This window comes from Bidens hawaiensis, unplaced genomic scaffold (assembly GCF_021521415.1).
Source record: "Bidens hawaiensis isolate Kalapana, Puna unplaced genomic scaffold, B.hawaiensis_p1.1 tig00028244_1, whole genome shotgun sequence".
Classification (NCBI taxonomy): domain Eukaryota; kingdom Viridiplantae; phylum Streptophyta; class Magnoliopsida; order Asterales; family Asteraceae; genus Bidens; species Bidens hawaiensis.
Window position 1 is genome coordinate 75,968 of NW_027494597.1, and position 19,017 is coordinate 94,984.

Below are 19,017 nucleotides of genomic sequence, written 5' to 3' on the forward strand. Positions count from 1 at the left end.
TCGTTTATGGATATGGAGGAACCGGTAAAACATTTCTATGGAAAACGTTAGCATCGTTGGTCAGATCTAAAGGCCTTATTGTCTTAAATGTTGCTTCCAGTGGCATTGCTTCGGTATTATTGACCGGTGGTCGAACAGCTCATTCCCGGTTTAAAATTCCAATCAATCCAACTGAGGATTCTATTTGTTCTTTTGATCCTCAAAGCAAAGTTGCAGATTTAATTAAACAAACCAGTTTGATTATTTGGGACGAAGCCCCAATGATTCACAAGCATGCATTTGAAGCTATGGATCGAACTTTTAAGGACATTTTAAAAAGTGTTAGCCTCTTTGGTGGTAAGGTTGTCGTGTTTGGGGGAGATTTTAGAAAAATACTTCTGGTTGTTACTAATGGAAGTAGACACCAAATAGTGAATGCGTCTCTAAGTTCGTCCTACATCTGGAAATATTGCAAAGTGCTTAAACTTACAAAAAACATGAGGTTAACTCTTGGAAGTAAAGATCCGAACATTGAGGAAATTAGACTATTTGCTGAATGGCTTTTAAAAATCGGGGAAAGAAAACTTGGTGGTCCAAATCATGGTGAAGTGCAAATAGATATTCCTCATGATATTCTTATTAAAGACTCTGTTGATTCGACTTCTGCTTTAATTGAATTTGTTTATCCGTCAATACTTCAGAATTATAAAAAGAAGGATTTTTTTCAAGAAAGAGTCATACTAGCACCAAAAAACGAAGTTGTTCAAGAGATTAATGATATATTACTAGCAAGGTTTCCTGGAGAGCATAAGGAATACCTAAGTTCTGATAGTATTGACAAGTCAGAATCCGTAAATGAAGACTTTGATCCTAGCTTATACTTACCCGATGTTCTCAATGGTTTAAAGTTTTCTGGTTGTCCTAACCACCAGTTGATACTAAAAGTTGGTGTCCCGATTATGTTGCTAAGAAATATTGATCAGAAGAATGGTTTGTGTAACGGAACAAGGTTAATAGTAAAATCTCTTGGTAATCGGGTTATAGAGGTAGAGGTTGTATTAGGCAGTGAGATTGGCAAACGTCATGCTATACACAGAGTTACTTTGAATCCGACTGATAAAAAGTTTCCATTCAAATTCAGCAGAAGACGGTTTCCGCTTTCTGTATGCTTTTCTATGACGATTAACAAGAGCCAAGGACAATCTCTTTCCAGGGTTGGTTTGTTCCTCCGATATCCTGTTTTTTCCCATGGACAATTATATGTTGAGTTATCCAGCGTAACCAGCAGACGTGGTCTTAAACTTTTGATATTGGATGATGAAAGGAATACATATGATAAAACGACGAATGTTGTATATAAAGAGATTTTCTTAAATTTGTAAATTTAGACTCTAAACTGGTTATTGTTTGTAATATGTATGTAATTTGTTTTTCTCTTTAATTTTGTATCTTTATTTCAAATAACAAACTTTATTAAGTTTTATCATTTGAAAATTCTCGTGTATTACACGGGTTCAAAAGCTAGTTATTATAATATAGTAAAATTGGATGAAAAGAATTTCTTTATGGAACCTTGATGGTTAATATATCAAAATCTAGAGGCTTCTTAATTATTATTCCCATATGTCATTAACTCATTATCTATTAATTATCTATTAATTAAACATAGATTAGTCTTCACTCTTTATCAACTATATCAAGTCCCAAGTGTCAATATATTTGCATCTTTTTTAAAGAAACAAAATCTCTTAAAAAAGGCACGTTGACATGAATTAGAATCAAACAATAAATAAAACTTAGAATAACCAACTAAAAAATTTTATAAAAATTAAATTAGAAAAAAGTCAAGTCTTGTTTCATTGGACGGCTGTGATCAAATCAAGATATTTGTCAACGGCTAAGGACGGCACAGCTACCATCACCTTCAATGAACGGCTGTGATCATGTACAGGTAGCAGAATACAGTACCTATCAGGTACACACGGCCCCACATGCACTGGCCTATCTATTCCAAAGTCAACTCTCTCTAATCCAAGCTTTGACCATTGTGATAATATAAGTACACCAACAGGGTCGGGTACACAACCCGGTCCGGTTAGACTAACGGAGTTAACCACCTGTTTTATGTAGTTGTCGTCGACTCGGTTCTTGGCTTTGTTGATTAGTTCGGCCGCGTAGGCTAGCCCGTTTTCCGTAAGGTCACGTGCCGTGGTTTGTGCGCACCCAAGGACGATCGCGTTACCGTAGTACCCGGCGGGTAGTCTCGGTTTGACTCGGGTGCGTATATTGATGCTGAATAGTAGTTTGAGGGTTTGGTTTGGTGGGAAGTTTAATGATGAGGCCCAACTTTTCCAAATGTGGGCCGATAACGCCTCGAACGTCGTGACCGATAATAATGTCGGTTGACTCGTACCGGTGATGACGCTTTTTAATTTATTTAGTCGACATTCGTCGAATATGACCGAGGTGGGAGTGAGTTGGTCCGGGTCAAACCGGGTCATAAAATTGCAACGGTCGGTGGCGTGGGTAAATTCCACGTGTTCGGTTGGTTCTAATTTTATTGGAGTCGGATCGAGAAGGTGTCTTTGCCAAACTGGCTTCGACGGCTTCGGTTTGAAAACCGAAGCTGTCGAAGCCAGTTTGGAAAATAAATTAAGAAACTCAAGACTACCGACTCCGTCACAAATACAATGACTAAAGCCGACACCAAGCGCCACCGCTCCGTCAGCTAGCCACGTCAGCTGCACCACGAGTGGCGGCGCGCCTTTTAACACATCCTCTACTTGGAAAGCCAAAAGGCGCCGCCACTCAGTAACATAACGTGGCGCCTTTTCAAAATCGGCTGAATTAAATTCAGCCGAGGCTTCGATAAAAACGGCTCCTTGTCCTCGACAAACGACCTCGAGGCAGGAGCCGTCGGCTCGAGCCCTGACTCTCCCGGCTAATGGGTAATAAGGGACCAGGGCTCGAGCCAAAGCGGATTTCACACGAGTGGTAATGTCTTCTTTTTCCATATCGTTAATCGGCTGAGGCCGATAAATTAGCAAATATTCAATTGTGAAGCGTAAAAAGAGTTGCGAGTCGACGGCCGAAAGCTTGAGAATATGCGAGTGAGTTGGATCGGATGGCGCAACTAAAGCGGCTACTTTTACTTGTACACCATCAGCTGAGCTACCCATAGTGGGTTTTTTTTTTTAACAGAGTTTTTTTCGAGTCTACCTGTGACAGGATTTTAAACGTCTCCGGTTATTTGATGCTTCGGGTTCGGCAGTAGATGCATATGTGTGTGTGAGGGTTGTGGTGGTTTGGGAAATGAGTAAGGAGGTGTGGATATAAAGAGAATTGTGTGTGGTTTTTAAGGGAAAATGTGACACCATAAATCCTGTGACCACTGCAAAAGATTTTTGCAAGATTCTCCTGGCATAACTTTAGAAATTTAAATGAAATTACAAAACAAAAAAAAAATGAATGACAGCTCGGATTGTTGCCTTTTGTCTGTTCGGCGGTGGGCGATGCATAGTGTTTTAATTTTTCCTTTTTTTAATATATTTATGTTTTTTTTCTCATTTATGGTGTAAATAAAATAATAATAATAATAATAATTTAATATGTTAAGATATTGATTTTAATTAGTTGAATTCCAAATAATTGATATAATCTATTACCTGATGTATAATGGCAAACAGACGGTTGGTATTAAATTTTTAAACAAAATAATTTGTTAAGTTTGGTTCTTTCTTTATTGTAGTAGATAAACAGATAAACATTAATAACGTGGTTGACAAGATGAAGACGCCAAATATTTTTGGGTAAAGAACCGAGGAAAGAACCAGAATCTCACATGGGAGAAGTGGTGGGGCTTTAATTTCATGTTATAATAGATGGGTGTTCGAGAAGCGTCTCTTATTTTGGTTGTGTTTATTATTGTATAACGTATGGGGGTCGTTTTTGTTCGTTGCTAGTATCTTGCTTGTAACGATAGTTGTTTTATTAATAAAGTTTTGATTGGTCTTTCATAAAAAAAAGTAGATAGTCTACTACAACGCTATTTATTCCTAAAATTAATTCCTTTTAAGAAAGAAAAAAATATGGTTTTGTGACTGTCGAATCACGAAATGAAATCTGACATGAAATCTGACCTGATCCATGACGATGTTTCCACGGATTTTCGAGATGAACGAACCACGTCTTGATCTTCTTCTTCCTCAGCTGCTTGAGACCTGCAATGGTTTTTCGGGGGTGTGGAGGTGACTGCTAAGAAATCCTAAGATCTCTTGTTTACAGACACAAAAAAGTGGTGGTGGCTCTTATTGAGCATGACCTCTAATAAGGAGGTGGAGACCTCCTTATATAGAGAGCCTCATGGCCACCATCATGATACCCTAATGGGCCTAGCCCAATTAGGGTTACCTCCACAAAACCCCCTCAGCCCAATAACATTGTATTAGTCCATGTAATAAAATAAGCCAGACATAATAGATTTAGGGTCGTAGAACCGGGTTTTAGCACCATACCCCTACAGCCCCCCCAAGTCCAGCGTTGCTCCTGGGCGCGCAAGCGTCTAGGTGGAGCGCTGGACTTTATAAGGTGTGAGGCGGTTTTTTCCCTTTTCTTTGGCCTTGTCTTTATTGTCTTTTGAGTTTTGTGAGGTTTTCTTCATGATGGTAACATGTTGTAATAAAAGCCTGCGCGCGAGGCGTCTTACGAGCTATAGGAATAATATAGAGCTTGCGCGCGAGGCGTCTTACGAGCTATAAGAATAATGACAGCTTGCGCGCGAGGCGTCTTACGAGCTATAAGAATAATGACAGCTTGCGCGCGAGGCGTCTTATGAGCTGTATGAATAATAAAGCTTGCGCGCGAGGCGTCTTATGAGCTGTATGAATAATAAAGCTTGCGCGCGAGGCGACTTACGAGCTATAATAATAATGAAGCTTGCGCGTGAGGCGACTTACGAGCTATAACCATAATAACAGCTTGCGCGCGAGGCGTCTTATGAGCTGTATGAATAATAAAGCCTGCGCGTGAGGCGACTTACGGGCTGTAAGAATAATGAAGCTTGCGCGTGAGGCGGCTTACGAGCTATAATAATAAAGCTTGCGCGCGAGGCGTCTTACGAGCTAAAAGAATAATAACAGCTTGCGCGCGAGGCGTCTTATGAGCTGTATGAATAATAAAGCCTGCGCATGAGGCGACTTACGGGCTGTAAGAATAATGAAGCTTGCGCGTGAAGCGGCTTACGAGCTATAAGAATGATAACAGCTTGCGCGCGAGGCGTCTTATGAGCTGTGTGAATAATAAAAGCTTGCGCGCGAGGCGTCTTACGAGCTATAAGAATAATGACAGCTGGCGCGCGAGGCGTCTTATGAGCTGTAATAATAGTGGAGCCTGCGCGTGAGGCGGCTTACGAGCTATAAGAATAATAACAGCTTGCGCGCGAGGCGTCTTATGAGCTGTATGAATAATAAAAAGCTTGGCGCGTGAGGCGTCTTACGAGCTATAAGAATAATAACAGCTTGCGCGCGAGGCGTCTTATGAGCCGTATGAATAATAAAGCCTGCGCGTGAGGCGACTTACGGGCTGTAAGAATAATGAAGCTTGCGCGTGAGGCGGCTTACGAGCTATAATAATAGAGCTTGCGCGCGAGGCGTCTTACGAGCTAAAAGAATAATAACAGCTTGCGCGCGAGGCGTCTTATGAGCCGTATGAATAATAAAGCCTGCGCGTGAGGCGACCTACGGGCTGTAAGAATAATGAAGCTTGCGCGTGAAGCGGCTTACGAGCTATAACAATAATAACAGCTTGCGCGCGAGGCGTCTTATGAGCTGCGTGAATAATAAAAGCTTGCGCGCGAGGCGTCTTACGAGCTATAAGAATAATGACAGCTGGCGCGCGAGGCGTCTTATGAGCTGTAATAATAGTGGAGCCTGCGCGTGAGGCGGCTTACGAGCTACTTTATGTCCCGCGCCACGTGCAGATGTTGCATGCGCGTGCGCGTAGACTTTGGTTTTGTGTTATGCGCCACGCGCAGACGTTGCATGCGCGTGCGCGTAGACAGTGATGTGTGAGCAAGTGATGCGTAAGCATGTGTAATATGCGTGAGCATATGTGATGCGTGAGTATATGTGGTGCATGAGCATGTGGTATGAGGATTCCCAACCCTTGAGTTTGGCGTGTGTCCATATGGGATATTATGAGGATTCCCAACCTTGAAGTTTGGCGCGTAGCCATATAGGATATTATGAGGATTCCCAACCTTGAAGTTTGGCGCGTAGCCATATGGGATATTATGAGGATTCCCAACCTTAAAGTTTGGCGCGTAGCCATATGGGATATTATGAGGATTCCCAACCTTGAAGTTTGGCGCGTAGCCATATGGGACATTATGAGGATTCCCAACCTTTAAGTTTTGCGCGTAGCCATATGGGACATTATGAGGATTCCCAACCTTTAAGTTTGGCGCGTAGCCATATGGGACATTATGAGGATTCCCAACCTTTAAGTTTGGCGCGTAGCCATGTGGGATATTATGAGGATTCCCAACCTTTGAAGTTTGGCGCGTAGCCATATGGGATATTATGAGGATTCCCAACCTTGAAGTTTGGCGCGTAGCCATATGGGATATTATGAGGATTCCCAACCTTGAAGTTTTGCGCGTAGCCATATGGGATATTATGAGGATTCCCAACCTTTAAGTTTGGCGCGTGGCCTGATGCGCGCATGCACGGCGATGGAGTGGTGACTCGTGAGTGCGCGTGCATGGCGGAGGTCTCTTGCGCAAAACCCAGATGGTGGTTTCCGCGGCGGCACATGCACGGCTGCGGAGTGAGAATCCGCGGGGGCGCGTACATGGCGGCGGAAATCTGGTAATTTCTGGATCTGCAATTTTAGAGTCAGATCTGCAACTTTAGACCTAAAATCCAGGTCTGTAATCTAGACCTAGATCTGTAAATCAGACCTAGATAGATCTGAAGCTCGGAGCAGATTTAAAACCATCACAGACCCGGAGACCTGATCATTTGAATCAGGCCGTTTCCTCTTGCCCAGATCTGGAAGCCTCTTTTTAGATCTATGGATCTTTTTGAGCTTTAATAGAACAAGCCTTGAAGCCTTTTTCTGTAAACTTCCAGATCTGGGTTTTTCCTGGGAGAGATCCGACAGCCGAGATGAAGATCGAAGGGTAGTTCGTTGCCGTCCCACGGATGGCGCCAATGTCGAATCACGAAATGAAATCTGACCTGATCCATGACGATGTTTCCACGGATTTTCGAGATGAACGAACCACGTCTTGATCTTCTTCTTCCTCAGCTGCTTGAGACCTGCAATGGTTTTTCGGGGGTGTGGAGGTGACTGCAAAGAAATCCTAAGATCTCTTGTTTACAGACACAAAAAAGTGGTGGTGGCTCTTATTGAGCATGACCTCTAATAAGGAGGTGGAGACCTCCTTATATAGAGAGCCTCATGGCCACCATCATGATACCCTAATGGGCCTAGCCCAGTTAGGGTTACCTCCACAAAACCCCATCAGCCCAATAACATTGTATTAGTCCATGTAATAAAATAAGTCAGACATAATAGATTTAGGGTCGTAGAACCGGGTTTTAGTACCATACCCCTACAGTGACAAACTGACAACGTACCAAGGGAGCATCTAAAGTGCTCCTAAAAGGCATAGATTGTTCAAAACCGCCCACCGGGGGTCTTACTGGGGTAGTGACTTTATTTAACGAAAGTTAAGAAACGTTAGTTTTTTTTTTCTTAACTTCCCTAGACTTTACTTTATTGTGTGATGTTGTTGGATAGCTTAGTTTAGTATGGTATATATACACGTGTGTAATTGCCAATAGAGAGGTTCATTCAGAAAGATAAATTGTTGCGAAAACAAAAAGAACAAATGTAAATCGATTAAATTTATTTATCAATAATTAATATTCTATAAAACTAACATACAAATGTTTGTCTTAAATTAATTCGTTCACATGTATTTTATTTTATTTTTTTCATTCATACTCAGTTTTATACCACATTATTTATTTAAAGTTAATAATAAAAACTGTAAAAATAGTTCTCCTACCTTGTTTGTTATTTTCATTTGTCTTTTATACGTTGAAATAAATCTTTCGACATAAAACTATTAAAAAAAGATAACAAAATCTAAGAAAATCTTTTCCTAATTTTTTTGATACTTTAATTTGCCTTTCAAGAAGAATAGCAAGCTTATGTCATGCAATTACTTCAAGAACAACAAAGTCTTTAAAAAAGAGAAAATATACATATTTTGAAAGAAAAAAAAGTACAAAAATAAGTTATAATAGACTTACAAACATTAAATTTACATCAAAAATACCGAACAATATTCGGGGAAAAAGATATCATGTGCAAAAGGCAGGACACTGCTACATGACGTATACGTTAGACCCAATTTGACTAGCTTCTTTTGGATTTTGTCCGAGTTGGTAATTCGGTATTACTGCAAACCAACCACCAATATAGTATCCCATAGTTCAAAGAAGTATATGAGTATATAAAATAATTAATGGTACACTCAACATTTATTTACCGGAGTTTGGATCAATAAAAGTAAAACGACTGAAACGAGTCGAATCTTATCAAGCCTGAGCCGAGAGTTATTGAGCTAATGTCAAACAAAAGCCACAAATAAAACTTGTTTAGTCATCGATCCTGAGCCTGAGTTTGAGCCTTATGTCAATTGTATGGGAGGATCATTTAGGCTCATTAAGCCTTAATGGGTGAAATGTATTTTTAAGTTTTTAACTATTTTGGGCTTACGCGTACTAATTTCACACTATGCAACCGAACTTTGGCTCATTTAAAGTCTTATAGGCGAACTCGAGCTGAGCTTTGGCTCATTAGATTTTTCAAAATACATAGAAAATAAAAAATATACAAACAAATTAAAATAACAAAACGAGCTGAGCTCCAGCTTGAAAAAACGAATCACAAGCCGAGCTCTTGTGAGTTGCAATTAGCTGAGCTCGAGCTTAGTCGAGACTAAGCTCGGATTTGATCGTCTCGTTTACACCTTAGGTATCGATAACGTAATGAACCGAATTCCCGCCACGCTATACTGCTGCATCATGTGGATTGAATTCCAGTAGTTGGATTTTATATTGTGAATTCAATAAAGTGTGATTTAATTTTTAATACAAAAATCTCATTCTCAAATAACGTAACAATTTCAAATTAATGGCCATGCTTGAAAGAAAATCTTAAAAAGAATATTTTCAGATTAACAAGATATGATAACGTTGACAATAGATTGGATTTGGTTTAGGTGGGGTAATATTTATCCATTTAACTTTTCTATATCCATATTGAGAGATTTATCATGTTAATTTCAAGTTATTACTAATCACTATACAAAAGATAAAATGACTAATGAATATTCATTTGATATTAAGTTTGATATTAGTTTAATGGTATTTTGCTATGCTAAATATGCTATATTCTTTAGAGGTTGAGGTTTCGAGAGTGGTTATGAATTTCGAAATAGAATTAGGAGTTGATTCAATGATTATGTGACTTCGTACGTGTGTGTGGTTTTTAAATGTTTATCCATCACTGTTATATACCCATGCTCTTAGGCTGAGGGGTGCGGAGCGCTAGAAGGGGCGCGAAAGCCATTCCGCTCGCGCCCCGGGGCGCGAGCACCACACCACCGAGGCGCGAGAGGGGCGCGAGCGCGGAAAAAGAGGCAGGCGCGGATGGGCTAGCGGCTGAGAATGGCGTGAAGGTTTCTTGGGTTGCGTGAATAGAGCCGTTGGGCTCGTTTTTTATTAAAAAAAAAAATTTTTTAACATACAATTTTTCTCTATATAATAACCTATATCCAACACAAACCCACAACAATATAACATACAATTTTTTCTCTCTATTAAACCTATATCAAACCCAAACCAACACCAATATCACATACCACACCCAAAACCCAAAATCACCCCATCTTCCAAACCTTTTTTTAAAAACATGGCTGGAAATTGGTACCCAAACCTAGATTCAGATTACAGTTACGACGATTTATGGTCGGCACCGGACCAAGCGATGTTTTATTCGGGGTCGCAACAATCATCCGGCTTTCAACCATCCAACATACAACCGTCTCCTAACTTTGTAGTTCCGGAGACACAAGAACCAGAAGGTGAAGCTGCGGGACAAAGACGACGCGTCCACCGGAAAAAACAAGTTGCAACGGACGGGTCGGGTTCGGCTTCGACTGGAAGGATGAAACGGAAAACCACTCCGTGGTCATCGGATGAGAAGGAAGCCCTGTGTCGGGCTTGGATAGTCATTTCTGAGGATCGGCGTTGCGGTAATTGTTTTAACGTTTTTAAAAATGATTTTTAATAAAAAAGTTAAATAAAAAAGTTAAATGACTTACAAATTTATTTATGCATTTTGCAGCGGACTACCAAAAGAGCAAGGTCTTTTGGACAAATGTTAGGGAGACGTTCTATTCGCTCGTTGGGAGTACAGAGCGGAACGCCGATATGATTTCGGGTCGATGGACCGAAATCAGAAAATTTGTCGGCTTGTTTACTAATCTGTTCAACAGGAACGCCGGTCGTATGAGACCAAGTGGCAGTGACGATTTGGCGGTTTATAATTTCACTGTCGAAGAGTGGAAGCAGGAGTGCCTGCGGAGGTATGGGACGGTGAAGACGTGGGACGGTGTAAAGGTGTGGGAGAGGTTGAGAAGGTGTTCTAAGTGGGTTGAGCTGGTGGCGCCGGACCTTGATGCGGAAGTAGGGCCGAAACGGACTAAAACTAGTTCGTCTGGAGCGTATAGCACTTCCGCCGGGTCGGATTGCCGGGTTGGATTCGACCTAAACGTTGCGGGGGAGGAAACGTCTTCACCGCCGAGGAGGCGGCCATTGGGAAGGGACGCCAGGGGCAAAAAACCGGCTGAGGGGGAAGCCGTAAACATCAACGATCTTGTTGAATCCCTCAATAAATTCAACAAAACTATGGAGGTGGTCTCTAATGACAAAAAGGAAAAAAAAAGAATGAGAGATTTGGAATTCCTTACAAGAGACTTCAGTAACCTAAATCCGGTCGACCAAATGCTGATGGAAAAACAAAAGGAACGTATCCGGAATAGGTTGATCGAAGAAGACCAAGCCGAAGAATAAGAATAATGGTTTTTTTAGTACTTTAATTTTTTTTTAGATATTAATGTGTTTTTTTAATTAATGTGTGTTTTTTTAAATAATTTATGAGTTTTTTTAATAATACGTTTTTTTAATACATTTATAAAAAAATAAAAAAAAAACCGCTCGCGCCCCCTCTCGCGCCCCTCCACACCGTGTCCCGGGGCGCGAGCACCACTACCAACACCCATCTTATCAAGTTTCTCTCTCTGCCACACGTCACAATATTATTGGCTGGCGCCCCCACTCGCGCCCCCTCTCGCGCCCCTACACCCCTCAGCCTTATTAGATTTCTTGGTTGAGATTTAATAATTGTATTATTTAAATCATTGATTTATAAAGATCATTAACAGTTTAACCCACAATGAGACAAAATTGAAAAGAAAAAAAAAAGTTTGAAAGGCGGTATTGTATTTAACACATGCAATAAACGACAGAACCAAGCGGTTTAAGTTGAATCGTTGACCCCTTAACGACTTATCTCTTTCTTGTTTTTGTCATTGTGATAATGAAACTCAACCTGCTACACCTCTTATGAAACCATCATTTATAGATTAACAAAATGATGCTTGGTCATTTCCTTTACCTATGTAAGGATGCGTAGAGTTGTTAAGTTCTTGTTGTTTGACGAGAAAATGCTGGTGTAAACAAAAGAATCATGAAGAGGGATAATCGTCCAAACACACCCACCATTGTGCCAAAGGCAGTTGCAACACATAACATATTTGACATTCTTATTTTGGGGTAGTAGGGTGTAAGGCCCCGTTCCCGGTAACCCTACTTTGATATTGGATTTACTCATAAACACAGTTCTAAAATCAGAGTTAATAAAAACTTTCGAATAATTTAAAACTTCAAACATCATATTACAAAACATTCGTTTTTGGTCTTAACATACAAATTGTCTTTTCATAAACATTAATTAAAACAGTTATAACGTTTCATCGTGGATGCCAGTCTCTTCAGTCCATGCCATGTGTTCCTTCTCAAGCCAACTACCTCAACCTATTTGCCTACGTGCATACTAAAAGTCAGCTACGCTGAGTGAGTTCTAGTTAATCAATTAACATACATTACATTCATATTCTCACCCATACACATCCGAAGATACGTATTCATATCTTACTTACTATTGCTTCCTTCATACATACTTTACATACATGCATACGTACCTTCATACTTTCTTTCATAAAACTCAATGGTATACCATAAGCTATTCTATCTTAAACATCACAGATATTATAAGGGTCTGGTCCCTAATATCATAGATATTGTAAGGGTCTGGTCCCTAACATCACAGATATTATGAGGGTCTGGTCCCTATCATCTCAGATATTATGAGGGTCTGGTCCCTAGCATCTCAGATATTATAAGGATCCGGTCCCTTCTGTCTCGAATAACCATACCTTTATCATACGTGCGTACTTTACATATCTTCTAGTTATAAATATATATACATACTCGTTCATACAATCATTATGTGACAATACATTCAATACACAATCATACACTTACCAATCAAGTAGGTGTATTATCTACCACATAGGAGTATGCACACAGCCTCGAAAACATAACAGATAAAGGGGCTAGAACTCACCTGGAGTCGGTTTCTCTCGCCGTTAACGGTAATGCCCTTCCTTAGTTGTGCACGGCTAACTGTACAATACATTACGCGTGTCAATTATCCATTACTACTACTTCCTACATCTAAGTTAATGAAACCCTCAACTAACGGGGGTCCGGGGGCAGCGCCCCTGGTAGCGGGTTCTAGGGGCGACAGCCCTAGCAGGGTCCAAGGGGCAGAGCCCCTGGCTAGGGTTGAGCTGCCAGACTCGGAAAAAATTTTATTTTCATTAATAGTCCTTTAACAAAAATGCATCAGAAAATGGATTTCATGAAATTTCGCATGGCCATTTCGCATGAGAATTTCGCTTCGCATGCTGATTTCGCTTCGCATGCCTGTGCGATGCGAAATCTTTTTATGCGAAAATACCTCCTTTTCTTCATTTTTTGCCATTTTAAGCCAAATTACTCCGTGACTCTTCCTTAGAACCCGATTTTACCCTTTTTATGGGTTTTGGGTTGCACCAACTTTGTATACCCGTGTTTTATGAGGTTCGAACATCACCTTTTTGTCCTATATCATACCCGTGAGGTTGTAACTCACCAAGTTTATGTTTTTCTTACATCTTACAACCCGATCTATCATTATATCTGTTTGCATGTCAATTCTAACCATAAACTTAACCCTTTGGCCGAAGCTTACCTTTTGTTCTCGGGTTCGGTTCAGATCTGGACCAATTCGTGAATCTAACGTGGTTCATGGTGTTTGATGACGTTTACACACGAGATTCTTCCTTCTTTTAGCTCGGGATCGGATCCGGGTGTTTAGAGAGAAAGTGTGTGTGTTTGAGTGTGGGTGTTGTGAAAGGAAACAAAAAGGGTAGAGGGGTTGGGCTTATATAGAGGGCTATGGGCCCCACAACCCACTCACATCTTCCAAATCACAAACACTTAATTCACGACTAATTTAACGACACACAACTATTAACAAAACTTTCTGTTATTCATTTAATAAAAGTTGGGTGTTACACAGGGGTCCTAAAATAACATCAATTTATATTATCAATCTAAATTATTCAACCAAATTTAAAATGTGATGCTCGTTCATTAAACTTTGTACTGAATGAGACATACACAAAACGTTACTGTGACAATCGTCAATTTCGGGTCTTGTTTGTATTCGTTTTTGTATTTTTTTATTATGTAAACCGACCCGATTTGTAAACCGAAGCTTGTGTTATAATCAAAATGATGGATTTATGTTACAATATTGTTTCACACTTGTTGGATCTTGAAAACATCCTATTTTTATTTTTATTTTTATTTTTATTTATTTTTTTGTTGTTTTGTGTTTTTGTCTTGATCCATTTTGCATGAAAACTCTTGTGTCTCACACCCATATTTGACCACCAACATTACCCTATATACACACCACCTTTCCTCTTCATTTTCCCTTGCTACAACTCAAAAAAAAAAAAAAAACTCTCTCAAACATCAAAGATTCAAGGTTATCTTCTTAAGTGTTCTTGAAGAATTTTGGTCTTTCATCTTAATTAGTTTATGTAGCCTTATTAATACTTGTTTATGGTTGTGCAACATATATATAATATACACCCCTTGTTTACCTTTGGTAGTTACCTCTCCGATTCCGGTCGGTGAGGTTTCAGACCCCATAAGGCAAGGCTTCATGGAGGACTTCGTGTCCTTGATATATATACATCTATATAACTTGTTCATACATATTAATCTTGCTTATTTTAGTTTGTTGGTCATGTTTACAAGTTCCATGGTTATGGGTTTTTAAAAGTCTATGCTTCGGTTTAACCGTAAATAGCTCTAAACCGTAAACCGAACTTTGTTACTAGTTTTGTTTGTTTAAACATACTTAGTGTTAGATCTAAGTTTCTAAAATCATTTTTACAAATTCTATGGTTATGGGTTTGTAGAATCTTACCTCGGTCTTAACCCGAAACACGATCCGAACCGAAAACCGAACTTTTGTTTAAAGACTTTATTGTTAACTTTTGGTATTTTTTTATTTGTACATTATTATACAAGTTCTTTAGTGTTTGGACATGTGGAAACCATCTATGAACTTGTTGTGAGATGGAAACCGAACCAAACCGATTTTTGCTCGCTTAAGACACACAAGTGTGTTTTTTTAGCCATCAAGACTTGTATATTTCTTTAAAAATAGTTACAAATTGATTTTTAAATATTTTCTTAAGTACTTGGAAATGTTGGATCCAACTTGATCTCATAACAAAGTTTGGACCGACAAAACCGAACACTCGCTTAACGTGCGTTGTTAGTTCTAAAACAATTACATACTTGGTTAAGTCTTATTAAATTTTATTGAGTTATCTCATAACATTCAATATTTTGGAAAGTTGACTTTGGGTTTGACCAATTATCAAGACCCGAACCGACAACTCGAACACTCGATAAAAAAAACCCGTTTTAGTATCTTTATTCCAAAGGGATTTGCATTCTTGCATTTTACCCACCTTATTACTTAACATAGGTTGAGTAAATATTAAGGTTAGATACTTTAACCCGGTTTCGAGCAAACTTACATTTTTAAAGGGTTATTATTATAAATTCTTAAATAGTCACATTTTAAACCTTGAACTTTAATTATTTACATTTCTCAACATTTATTTTGTTTAAAGACCTTCAAGACAACCTTTCTAAATTCAAGACTTCTTTTCTTTTTAGGCATTGTGCGTTAAACTCGTCGTTCCGACAAATCTCCAAATTATCATCTTTCAAGTTTACCACTTGAATGTGAGTACTTCATACCCCATTTTCCATCTTTTATTTTGGGGGTGACATTTCATACTTATTCAACAAAATGCTTTATATTTGAATCTTAAACCACAAATGTAGTTGTATACTTTACCTAAATAATTGCTCGATTTGGTGTTCTATGCTTATATGCCTATGTGTTTATCGCTTTTGGTTGGTGGAACTATAAAATCCTAGACTATTTGGCATCCCCTTATAGCAAGGTGTCGTTAACGTAATGCAATTAACGATAACTATAAAATCCTAGACTATTTGGCATCCTCTTATAGCTAGGTGTCGCTAATGTGTTTAGCGATATCTATTTATCCAAATTACCACTTTTATTTATCGTTTCGTATGTAAGTATTGTGGCTATCTTTATTATATACTAATATGATTAAACTTATGAATTGCTCACCGACCTTTGTGTTGACAAACTTTATTTTATGAAATGTTGCAGGTTTGCATCTTGGTTGATTTATGATTGTGAAGAAAACGACATCAAAGACCTTAGGATATTAGTAAAAATGAATAATATCAATTTGCCATATTTTGTTTATGGTTATTTTATGGATAATTGTTATGTGACATTTTCGATGTTATGAAATGAAATGAGTTTATTAAATACTGTCACTTTAATTAGTGTCATGTGCGTATGGATAATCGTTACACCTCGGCATGTTCCGCCGTCTTTGATCGGGGTGTGACAGTTACTATCTTGAAAACGGTATATATCCGTAATGGTTAAACTAGCAAAAAACTTTGCATACCTACAATACCATAAATAGTGTTGGATATTAAACAAAACGAGGCTAAACGAAAAGAATGTCGAGCAAGCCTTTAGTGTCAGACTGCCCTCCAAGCTCAATGGACAATTATACAATATTTAACATGAGCTTGGAGGTTTAGTGTAGCGAGTGTCCGACTGCCCTATTGTATAAGTTAAATAACAAGACAAGTTAAGTTTGGCAAGTGGATTTAGGGGGGGGGGGGGGGGGGGAATTTGAGTTGATGGGTCTTTCAATATATATATTTTTTAAATTTATATATATATATATTTGGTATTGTAATATAAATCACTATGAAATAATAAAATATTTTTCGTTTTCAATCAACTTATAAAGGTGTCCTTAAAAGACATATTGCAAATGCTTCATCACATAACATCTTTTTAGATCAACCTTCAGCAATATTATGAAGACAGTTATACAATACCGCCTTTATTGTCCGACCGCCCTCGAAGCTCCAAGCTTATGTATAGATGCATTATGAATTTATGATTCATAATATGGTGGTAGATGATGAAGCTATGTCATATATAATTAGTTGGGTGAAAGGTTCAAAAGTTTACGTGAATGCATAGCTTATCATAACTTTTGATTTAATTTATTATAGATATGTAATATATGACGAAGCTAGTCATATATTTTGATATTGAACATTTTGTTTTTATTCTCATATCTACATCAACACTTGCCCATGGCAAGACCACACCGACAAGGATATAGGGTACCCGCGAATAAGACCTTCAACGACTTTTGAAAATTGATGCATACGTATTTAATCGTTGAAAAATTGGATTTTATTATTCTTATCTTTTTGCAGTAAGGCAATAATAGTCTATTAGAATTATTTTTTTTTGAACGACCAACAAACATAAAATGCCTAGGTATTCTATACAGGGTGACCCAATGACAAAAGGCCACCGTCAGTTGGCCCAACCCAGCCTTACAGAGCCCTTAAGCGCCTCCAAGTTATCTCCAATTCTAGGGAAAACCCACCGCTCGAAGGCTCACAGGTGATAAAACCCGGATGCCCTCAGGATCGAACTGAAAATCACGAAGATCTAGTCTTCCTTCATAGAGCTACCCATATCCCCCCCCCCAAAGTGTTGTAAGTGAGAATTGAATGTGAGTCTCTATTGAGAAACCCAAACCCCCAACCACTGCACCACATTGAATGCGAGTATATTATTATTATTATTATCCAAATTTACTTATATGATTATGATAACAGCCATATCTAACTGTTTCATGATTATGTTTACATGGTGTAAATCTAATTGCAATATAATATGCAATTCAAAGACTAAAAGTCTACCTATAAAAACAAATTTAAAAACATAATTGTTACATAAGCCTATGGATTGCATGTAATTTTCAACGGAGGAGAATTAATACGGAAAATTCTTAAAATAGCTCATCTAGAAAATGAGTTTTTAACTTTGTCTCTCTAAATTCAAGTTTTCAGTTTTGTCCCATAGTTATCTTGTCGCTCACAACGTGTTAGGGAATACCGATGACCTGTTACTAAACGAACCGGAGAACGACACGTGGCCGGAATAGGTCATCGACGATGTGTTTCCGCGGCCATTTTATCGATGACGATATTTTATATCACGACGTCAACGCCGGGCTGCCATATCTGACACCCGTGTTCACATCACCGGCGACGGCTTGCCGGATGTCATGGCCGGCGACTTGTTGACAAAACATAGAGTTGAAGATGCATTTCCGGTGCTAATGTAGAGCCGAAGATGCATTTCTAGTGCCAACGCAGGGTTGAAGACGCGTTTCCTGTACTAACGTATGGTAGACCTAACAACTTCCGTCTGGCCCATCTTCGAATTAAAACTCCCGCCATCCTTTCAACTTCCATCTGGCCCATCTTTTATCACTTAACCAAATTTGCCAAATTTAATTAAGTGATAGAAGATGGGCCAGATGAAAGTTGAAATGCTGGCAGGAGTTTTAATTCGGAGCAAATTTAATTAAGTGATAGAAGATGGGCCAGATGAAAGTTGAAAGGTTGGCAGGGGTTTTAATTCGGAGATGGGCCTGATGGAAGTTGTTAGGTTTAAAAGATAACGCATCGTCTACCCTATGTTAGTACAGGAAACACGTCTTCAACCCTGCATTAGCCAATAATAGTCTATTAGAATTATAATCGATCAACTTAAAAAATGTGAGATGATGATTATTATTATTATTGTCCAATTTTACTTATATGATTATGATTTTTTTTAACCATATCTAACTGTTTCATGATTATGTTTACAAATTACATGGTGTAAATCTAATTGCAATATAATATGCAATTCAAAGACTAGAGTCTACCTACAAAAACAAATTTAAAAACATATAAATATATAATTGTTGTTTCATAAACTGTGGATTGCATGTAATTTTCAACGGAGGAAAATTAATATGTGGTTTGGATACCATATCTTGCACAGTAAAGTGGACAAAACTGGTGGGCAAAAAATCAATTTGATCCAGACGTAAGATGGTGGAATCAGTGACCACGGGCTCCACAGTATTATTCTCTGGGACCCACCACCATCTGTAGCCTTGTACTGTAGTGTTGCGTCATTTTGAATTTCTCCCATTATATTAATGTTTCCGTTAAAAATATTGTTTTTATATTTCATAAATAGACGTATTGTACAAGTTAAATAACAAGACAAGTTAAGTTTGGCTTGTGGATTTTAGGATGGGCAAAAAATTTGAGATGATGGGTC

General features: G+C 38.7%; 1 protein-coding gene and 1 pseudogene across 1 annotated transcript; one reads left to right on the forward strand and one right to left on the reverse strand.

The window, feature by feature from the left end:
• The first annotated feature begins 260 nt into the window (after positions 1 to 260).
• On the forward strand, positions 261 to 1,361 carry LOC143576585 (uncharacterized). The gene has a single exon (XM_077060642.1). The coding sequence runs from the start codon at positions 261 to 263 to the stop codon at positions 1,359 to 1,361; it is 1,101 nt and encodes a 366-aa protein (XP_076916757.1).
• A 474-nt stretch (positions 1,362 to 1,835) lies between these two features.
• Positions 1,836 to 3,238, reverse strand: LOC143576580 (alcohol acyltransferase 9 pseudogene; annotated as a pseudogene).
• Between the last annotated feature and the right edge of the window lie 15,779 nt (positions 3,239 to 19,017).

Coding starts and splice junctions, on each gene's coding strand:
- LOC143576585 (XM_077060642.1), top strand. CDS start 261: ATGATTCACAAGCATGCATTTGAAGCTATGGATCGAACTTTTAAGGAC.